Source organism: Pungitius pungitius, chromosome 7, assembly GCF_949316345.1.
Source record: "Pungitius pungitius chromosome 7, fPunPun2.1, whole genome shotgun sequence".
NCBI lineage: Eukaryota > Metazoa > Chordata > Actinopteri > Perciformes > Gasterosteidae > Pungitius > Pungitius pungitius.
In genome coordinates, this window is record NC_084906.1 from 3402135 (window position 1) to 3411883 (window position 9749).

The 9749-nt window shown below is 43.6% G+C and overlaps 1 protein-coding gene across 5 annotated transcripts; it reads right to left on the reverse strand.

Moving 5' to 3' along the window:
* Nucleotides 1-279: 279 nt before the first annotated feature.
* On the reverse strand, nucleotides 280-8972 carry ttc14 (tetratricopeptide repeat domain 14). Of its 5 annotated transcripts, none has more exons than XM_062563584.1 (13): nucleotides 8842-8972; nucleotides 8343-8491; nucleotides 7654-7784; nucleotides 7134-7333; nucleotides 6834-6918; nucleotides 6161-6290; nucleotides 5530-5685; nucleotides 4569-4640; nucleotides 4317-4436; nucleotides 3999-4121; nucleotides 3057-3174; nucleotides 1944-2050; nucleotides 280-1827 (listed from the first exon to the last, which is right to left on the reverse strand). In XM_062563584.1, exons 2-13 carry the CDS (start codon nucleotides 8474-8476, stop codon nucleotides 861-863), a joined length of 2343 nt encoding a protein of 780 aa, XP_062419568.1. In that variant the 5' UTR covers nucleotides 8477-8491; nucleotides 8842-8972; the 3' UTR covers nucleotides 280-860. The 5 variants fall into 5 exon arrangements, 3 of the variants coding, with proteins under 3 accessions (XP_062419568.1, XP_037325119.2, XP_037325121.2); XM_037469224.2 differs by having other exon boundaries at nucleotides 1318-1550; nucleotides 1646-1827; nucleotides 8343-8972; XM_037469222.2 differs by having other exon boundaries at nucleotides 8343-8972.
* Nucleotides 8973-9749: the final 777 nt, after the last annotated feature.

The window sequence follows — 9749 nt, forward strand, 5'->3', positions numbered from 1 at the left end:
GACGGGAGTGAGGGGGCACAATCAGGCGTCATGGTACCAGAACGGGCGTCGGGACGGGCTGAGACGAGGCCGGGGACGTGCCCCGGGGGGGGCTGGAGACGGGGGCCGGGCGCCGGGGGGGCCGGAGACGTGGCCGGCCAGCCGGGGGGGGCGGAGACGGGGCCAAGCGGCCCTTGCGGGGCTGACTTGACAGCACCCAAAGACGGCAACCGTCAGATCAGCGAAGCTGCCGTTTTGCAGAGGCACAGCGGCCCGGAGAAAGCGACACGGCACGCACACTGCGGTATCTTAAAATGTTTTATTGATTCAACAGAGGTCGCTGTACTACACAGAAAAGAGTCTCAAGATGCAACTGGAACATCTGCATTGAGTGCCGCTTAAAAAAAGTACCACAGTACCAACAGTCGGGTCGTTTGGTTTTCATCGAGCCAGAGAGAGAATGCACAAAATGGCACAAGGCAGTAAACATCAGGCGGAGTCTTGTCTAACGGATGAAAAGGTCTCAACTTAAGATGAACACTAAAAACGATATGAAAGCCTGTGATAAAAGATATCAGACGTGTTGAATGATGGCACAGCTTCAACTGGGAAATGAGCACAGCCGTAATGAAAATAATATTTGCAGTGGAAAATGTTCTGTGGGATTGCACCGATGATCCCCACTTTAAATCACAGGCCTTTAATCAACACAACGGTTCAAAGTCAAATGAAAACATTATTCTACAACAAATGGGAACATTCAATCAGCTTGATACACAGTCCAGAATTCAGGTGGTCATAGTGCAACAACCTCATTTCAACCACCCAGTTCCTGGTTTCACTAATCTTTCGTCACCTTTTGAACCGTTGCTTTCCTGTTTTTATTTCGGCCCGGCTCCTTTCTCCTTTTTAAACTGAGCGATTTGATTGAAAATATCCAGCAGGTTTGATGGGAGCTCTTTGTTAGCCCTCCCTTCTGGCACCGAGGTCAAACTACTGGGTTTGGTGTGATTTCCAGCATCTGACCGGTTGCTGCCGTCCACCACGTTCCCCTTCCTATCGTCCCCCTCGGCCTTCCCCTCTATTAACTCTTGAAGCTCCTCCCGCCCTCTGCTCTCCCGCCTTCTGCAATCCAAGGAGCTCCTCCTGGACGAGTCGCATCTCGTCCCTCCCTCGGCGCGTTTCGACGCGGAGCCCGAGTTGCCCAAATGTTCCGATTTGAAACTGGATTTGCGCGAATACTCGGACTCCGCGGACGAGCAGGACACCTTCCGCTTTCGGTCCTCGCCCGAGCTGCTCCTCTTGGAGTCACTGTCCCCGCGGTCTTTCCTGTTACCCTCGCTGCCTCTCTCCCTGCTGCCATCCCTGCTGCCTTTGCCCTCCTCTCTTTCCCGGCTTCTGCTCAGACCGCGTTTCCCCTTCTTTACCCTGCTCTCCGCTCTGCCCCTTCCCTTCCTCTCCCTGCGCGAGGAGTCAGACTCTTCGTCCTCCGAGGCCGCAGACAAGGAGTACAGCCGAGAGATACGCCGCTCGTCCCCCTCGTCCCTCGCGCCGAAACCCGGGCCTCCCTTCTGGTTGAGAAAGGTGGCGGAGGTGTTGGGGGGAGCGGGATACCACTCCACCTCGTCCTCCTCCTCTCTCTGCGCCCTGTCCTTCTCGCTCTTACCCTCTTTACTCCTCCTGCCACGGCGCTTACTGCCCCTCTCAGACCTCCTCTTCTTTTTCTTCTTCTTTTTGGACCTCGCGCGAGAGGAGGAGGAAGACGATGACGGCGGAGAGGAGTTCCTGGAGGAAGTGGTGGAGGTGGAGGCGGAGGAAGTGCGCGACCTCTTCCGTTTTCTCTTCATTCTGTAAAAAAAAGACGTTGACTGAACATTTTATTCTTGTGAAAACAAACGCTTTTAAGCTTCAATCTGCGGTATATTCACCTGCCGCACTTACAAAAGTCAACTCACTCAACTCACCTCTTTTCCTCTTTTAAGATCTTGCGCAATTTCTCAGCACTGATCTGGCTGCTCGTAGCTTTCTCCTGCTCCTTGGCCAGCGCTTCTTCACGCAGGCGAATTGATTTCTTTATGGTCACCGGGTCGAGACAATGATATGACAGTGGCAGGCAAAAAGTCCACAAAGACCCGATCCAACACGCCGTGCCCCAGGACATGCAACGGACACCCCCAAATTCATCGACATTCAGCCATTCATTCATTTTGTTGGAGTGAAAAGTATTGGGGGGGTGGGGAGGGGGGGGCAAGAACGATAGTCGGCAGAGAAGCAGATGGATGGACAGAGAAAACAAACAGCATGTGTTCCCCCATTGAGACAGAGAAGGTTTCAACGTTACCGTATTTGGATCCGGGACACAAGCGTCCAGTAGAGGAGCCGGTGTCATTGTGCCGTCGTTTTTTTTTTTTTTTTTTTTCACGGCCCGCAAGGCAGGTGACAAGACCACGGCAGTTGGAGGGTCAAATGGCGGAGCCCCAGGGTCGCAGACACACACACACATACACCAAAACACTTCATCAGTATTACAAACCAAACGGTGTCGGACACGCAAGCCTTTATACACAGATCTCGGTTTACTGGATATTTCAGTAACTCTTGTCAACACGCCCCTGTAGGTGCTTTCAGATGAGTGTGTAAGCCTTTAAAGACTACAGGTGTTTCTCCACATTGAGAATGTCTTGAATTTAAAACAATACAATGTCACTAAATCCCACCGAAGGGCTGTTCCAATGTTGAGGATCCTTTAAATCTTTTGTCCACGGGGCTGTCAAAGATGATGACACTGTGGTTATCTGTATTGGCTGTATTGAACTTCTAAAATGTGGTAACAGGTATACCCAGCAGCAGACTTGTGATTATCTTAAAGGATTGTAGAAAATCTGTCCGAAATGTTAAAAAAATAAACTACAAGCTGAGATTTGTTTTTCCAATAGTTCTTTTCTAATAGTTAAGTGATCCATTGTTAATATACAAATATTGATTAGATTGTGTAGAACATCTGTATATGTATATACACACATATCTATTATATGCTTCAATCATTTGTTTTTTGTTGGTGTGTGTGTGTGTGTCACCTGTATGGTGTCTGTGATCTTGTGCAAGGCCTCCTGCGCCTCAGGGCTTGAGCCATCGAGGAAAAGGGCTCTCCTGTACAATCCTTCTGCTGTTACTAGTTTCTCTTGTTCCTCCAGCCTACAGACACACACACACACAGACACACAGACACACACACACACACACACACACACAGAAGAAACCTTTGAAACAACAATCCTCTTGATGCTCATTCAGTTGTTCCTAATCATCAACCTCATCCTGTATAGTCAGTGTTCAAATAGGTTTTTGGATTGCACCGTCTCCTCAATATACTTTGTCAAAAATGAAATACTGCCAGGAAGAAAAGCCACATGAAAAAAAAAATGCATATAGAGTCAGCAGAGTGTGCTGTGGGACTGCTGCGGACGCCTCTTCAACCCCACATGAGGGTGGAATGAGAAGCATGCGGACAATTACATGGTCAATACATACAAACAGTGATGTGATCCAGTTACAGGTTCTTAAACTAGAAGATCTTGAAACAAAGGCCTGACAACGAGGGTGAACTTAACCAAGTGATTCATTGCTGGAGCTTGTTGCACGCAGTGACGCTCACTTCAAGACAAGACAACAGTTTATTGGTTTAAACGCTAACATTCTAAATTAAAATAAACTTCTACTAATGAAAACAATACTTCGGGGGGGGGGGGCAGGGGGGGGGGTTACGTGGGCAGTCGGCCATCTAAAATAGAGCAATTTGGTGGGAGATGATTGTAAAGCATCTTTACCAAACTATCTTCACTTTAATAGACACGTGACGGCTTTAACAGACAGAGTGCAGCACAAAGGCAAAGAACAGCAGGAGCACCAACGCAACCTTCATTCTGGAGACTACATGGGTAAAGTCTGCGTGTTTCACTATTCAGCAAGCAGGACAGAAGAATGCACGTGAATACAGGAATACGGCTGCTACTACTTACTGCTTTCCTCTCTCCACCAGCGTCTGGCACAGGTACTTCTTGGCGTTGCGGTGATCTGGGCAGCTCTTCAGGGCCAGTTCAAAGTCTGTTATCGCCTTCACGATGCTGCCTTTGTTAGCATACCTGAGCACATCCAATGAAGGAGACACGGTAAGAAAAGAAGTAAAACCATTACATATCACAACTGATCCACTCACAAGGTAACCAATGCATGAAGATCTAATCAATTCAAAACTTCCACAGGAAGCCGTGTAACACACTAAAAAAAATGATTGTGTCAACGTAGGTTCCAGGAGATCAAAAACGAAATCAACTCACAGAGCTCCACGAGCCACCAGGGCTTCTACGTTATTGGTGTCAATATCCAAGGCCTTGTTGTATTCATTCATGGCTTCGACATGGTGGCCATGTTTGAAGTAGCCCACACCTGCACGGACACTGGAACAAACAAAGACAGGCGTGGGACAGGAAAGGAGGATACCAAGTGAGACAAAGCCAGAGAAGACAACATAAAAGAGGATGTTTGTACAGCGATGAATAGAATGGGCCACTAAAATATTTCATCATTACCACTTCAAAGCCCAAGATGCGGACTGTTTCTTCCGGATTGCCGAAGCAAAATCTTCCTCTTGAAAAAGTTTGCTGTGGAGAAAAGCGGCACAGGTGAGAACTTCTCAAAGGTCACCAGTCTACCTAATGGCTAATCCTTTAAATGCCACAATATGAAATTACTGACTAGTTTCGGATAGGAAATTCCTTCTAAAAAAACCAAACAAATGGGTTCGAAGTAACCCAATATCCTCTTTTGTGCGCCGTCTCAAGGACAGCGTGTCCTCTGGCTGCTGGTCAAACAGCTTTACAATGAACTCTTGTCAGAAGTCCCGTATCTATTGATTCCTGTAACCCGCTCTGACGATTTTAGTAGAAATGAAGAGTTATGTTTACCATACTTCCTCATTTAACCAAAACAAAAAAACTAAAATTACACTGTACCAACTTTCTGGTGGAAGATCACCAGCAAGTCGAAAAAACATCCTCCTTGCTGTAATATATGTCATTTCCAGTACATATATATATTTATGTAAATATATTGCTACATATATGTATAATGTAACTGTTCTCTGCTCATATAGTTGTTATAGTTATTCCTCATTCGGCATGAAGTCCTGAAGTTATGTTGTGTGACTTCCTGTGTGGTGCGCTTGAGGCAAACAGCCTTTGTGTGTCTTTTTTTCCATCTTTGAATATTTTTATTTGATAGGCTGATTTGTTAAACAATTTCAACACATTCAATTTTGGAATATTAATTGAAACCCCTACCTAATAACATTTTTGATATTTAATTTGTATTGCACTACTATTACAGGACAACTACTTACTATTCTCCAAGTTGAAAAGCAACACTAAAGTGAGACACAGGTGACTAAAGCGAAGTATGCCCACAATCCTCAAAATGAGTAACAACGCTCCAAACTCTAATAAAGTATGAGGGTCCTTAATAAATCAGTCAGCCTGTTGCCATGGTTATTACCTCTGCAGTCCCCTCATCATTGACGGAGGGTGGGAGTCACTGACTCCCACCTTTTCGAGCAGGTAGGCCACCACAGAGGGGTTGTGGTAGCCATGGCAGCTCTTCAGTATACATTCGTAGGTCTCACTGGAGTCAGCGGCTGCATCGACGCCACGACTAAGAAAAGGTGAGAGGTAATTGGTGTCGCGTGCTCAAAAATACACAAGAACACATCAGCCTTTTGGATTCGCAATACAGACTGAAAATAGCATGAACATCTCTAAACAGATTATTTCATGCCACAATTGGATGTTCCCAAAGGGCGGAAGTTGTCTCCTCTGGTGGATGAGAAAATGTTTTTGATTGAATCTTTCATGAGCTTTTAAACTGATAAACATTGTGTGTTAAATAATCAAACAAGTTATTTTTGCAGGTTTATGAAGGTACCAGTAGGAAATATTTTTGATTAATCTACATCCTCCATCTCTTCATCCTGAAAGTGTTTGAATGTAAATGTTTGTAAACTAGTGTTCAGTAAAAGTAGTTTTAGTATTACACACACATCTATTTTAGGCGTATTGTAATCATTTAAATTCATTCGAGTTGTGTTCAGTGTATTATGCAGTGTCGTTTTTTCATGTGGTGTGTTTACCGGTAGTGTATGGGCAGCTCCTCCCGAGGAACGACGCCCAGTTTAATGTGCTCCAAGTTGGTAGAAAGAGAGGCCGGAAGGAGGGAGACTGTGATTTTCTCCTGGTAGCGGTCGATATCTTTGACTGCAGCTACAGAACGAGAAGGTTGAGAAGATTTGAAAAATATTTTCCTGGCTTCCACAAATTAGGTAACACTTTCTATGACTCCCTTGTCTACAATGAATCATAAACATAATCATAACGTGTTGTATTCTGCTCATAATGCTGCACAGTGATATTAATAAACCCTCACATATAGAATATTCATGATTTCTCATAAGATTCATAAGAAAACAACACATTTCATGTTGAACTATCAATTAAATGATACAATTTGAATAACTTTTTTAGGATCACTGTGTATACTATTACCATCATTGTAATATTTGTATGTAACATTATTGTATACGTAGATAAAATATTTTGCAGGGGAGTAATGAGTTACTCTTGTATTCCTAAAGTAATGATTCCCAAAAAAGAACGAAAGATACAATTGCCTCAAAATGCAAATAGATATTTGAAACAATCTGTCCCCAAACCTGTATGATTCAATAATCAATTTGGTGAGAATAACAACGACTTAAAAGGAAATTGGAGTTAAAGTCTGGCAGAGAAAACAACTAAAACACTAACCTCTGATGAAGTCCCCGATCTGGAAGTAAGACAGAGGATCGTCGTGGCTGCCAGTCGAGGGGATTTCTCTGATGTGGCAAAGAGCCTTTGGGTGGAAAGAAAGTGTAGTTGCGCAATTGACTACAGTAACTCCAGTTACACAAATTAAATGGGTCATGGCAGAAGACCTTTGAGGAACACATGGTTTACTCGCACTAGCTATTGTTCCAGGGGGCCGGAGCACCGGCACAGCTGGACAAGACAATCAAAATCTGCAGCCTCCTTAATGAATGACTGATTGGATTTAGCTTGTTGACATACCGACAGCTCTAGGTCCTCTATGTCTCTCTTCAGTCCTCCTGCCGTGCACAGCAGAGTGAGAAAGAAGCCGTATTCTCTGATGTTGTTGATCCTCCCCACCAAAATGTCTCCTTTCTCCAAGTCCCTGTACATCATGGCTCGTCTTTCTTCAAAAGACACCTCCATGAATAACTCCAGAGGCGGCATGATGGCGTATGGCTCTGGGAAAGTGAAAGACAACTGCATCACACACGGTGCATAAGAAGATAGATCATAGATTTGTTACACACCTCAGAGGAACGGATCAGCAATGTAATTCAACAATTACGAGCACGAAGCCGCTGCTCAGTTTGGACATTTTCAAACAAAAACCACAGTTTTTCTGGCACAGAAACAGAAAATCCTGGGCAACATGCGAAGTGCTACGTTTTTTTCCAAGTGATTCGGTGGGTTTTTGAGTGTTTTAGCAGAGAGAGATATTTTCAACATCAAAAGATATTTTAAAAGACGACTTTGTGCGTGGACCGAGACCAACGCGCACCTGCAGCGTCGTCGTCCTCCTCGTGTTCCTCTTCTTGATGCGCGGTGGTCTTCCACGCCGGACTGAACAGGATGTCGGCCTTTCGGGCGATGAACTGCTCCACAAGCGGGCTGTCCTGCTCATCGCTCTTGCTGATGAGTTTATTGGAGAAACAACTTTTCGGTAATGGAACCTTATCATGCATGGAATTCACAATGTGAAGAACAGACAACATCGTCATCATTTCTCTGGACCTCCAGGCAACCATAAAATGGAGGTCCAATGTCAAACACCTGATACTTATTTACTAAAATAAAGAAATCCTGAAAACCGGGTCGAGAGCGGACACAATAGATCAGTTGTTGATTTAAATACGTTTTTCTAGCAAAAAGGCCAGATCAATTTATTCTAGCCAGTTTGAAGGTTTTTATTTTCTTTGATGTATGTAATATTAAGCCTAATTGCTGAATTGGGCTTTAAAGGTTTGAAGAAGTCACCATGGACCTGTGGAAACTGTGACTATATTAAATTGCACGTTTCCCCAATGTTGAGATATTGACCACAGTAAAAATAATTGTTAATATTATTTTAATTGTTAATCGGACATTTATTAAGATCCATATAAAAACTATATGAAAAAGATTAGATGACAAGTGATCGTCAAAACTAAACAATACATACAATAGAAAATAATACACCTCCTTAAATACCTTTCACACGAGACCTTGCACAGGTCAGACAGCACAGCTTGGAAGTCTGGGTTTTCTGTTTGTTCACATTTGAGCTTGTTGAAAAACGATTCTCCGTGATAGGTCAGACACTGCCTCAAAAGGTCCCTGTCCATTCTGTCTGCGCAGGGCTGCGGTCACATCATTCCACGAGTCCAAAAAGAGAGCTAACGTTAGCTGTTGAGTGCAGTGGGCTACGGTTCAAACGTAGTATCGGAATCGAGCAAACGTGTCATTTGTATTTGGATGCAGACATTTTTTTTCCACCATCAGCGGGGACGTCTATTCCGCAGATTTGTGCACTAACTCGGATTGTAAAATGTTAAAGGTCTATTAAAAGCACAATAAACCTTATGGATGGTAACTTTTAGGTTAAGTTAGCTGGACGTTGCTCTTCGTCGTTTAGCTAGCCACCAAAACAGACGCCACTTGGTTACGCTAAAACACCAGCAGGTTGAAATCAGCACAACAACAGTCTTACACGTTCAAAGTAGCTCTGTTTCCTCAACCACAAACACGCGATTATCGCATAAATTCCACTAAATCTCGAGTACTCTTTTCTCCTGCGTCAATTGCTATCGCACATGGACAATTGCGCATGCGCAAACGGTGTTACACTGAAACCGTCGGAGGAAACAAGTCCCACCTAGGAACTAAATATTAATAGAAATTATTTTGTTATGGGTTTAATTTGGATTAAGCTATTTAAAAATGTGATACATATTGTTTTTCAAAATTAGTCCTCTTATAGCAATTATGTTAAAAGTGAAAGTGAAAAATGTAGTCCTACAAAAACTTAATAAACTAATGGAGGAAGAAGTACTCCGGTATTTTACTCACATAAAACTAGAAACACGTACAGTACAATAATACCCAAGACACATATTTACTCAAATACAAATTCTAAGTATTGGTGCACAAAAGTGTTGTAAGACTGTTCAACTACAACCTCCACAATACTTACAAACATCACGGTTGCAGCTACCAGAAGTGTACCCCAAAAACTACAGGAACCACAACTACAACTGCGGCCCCCACAACTCCAAACCCGTGTAAACTGCAGCCCGCAAACCGCCAGGCCACATAAATACAGCTAGGTCAATATCACCAAAAGGTGCCTTTGAGACTTGCCCATTTCCACTCAAAAAAAGCTGAGATATTCCATTGAACTTAATATTTACTATATATTTACGTCAAATTTTTCAGTAAGGGATATATGGAAAAGAAGAGTTTTTTTGATTTTAGTTTCCTCTTCGAACTACTTCGAATGCTTTCCCCTTGTCACTGTTGCCTAAAACACAAAATATTTGTAAGAGTTTTTAGTATGATTTTAGTAATCTAAACTTCCTAATAAATCATCAGCTAAACTTAATGATCTAACCTGGAGGG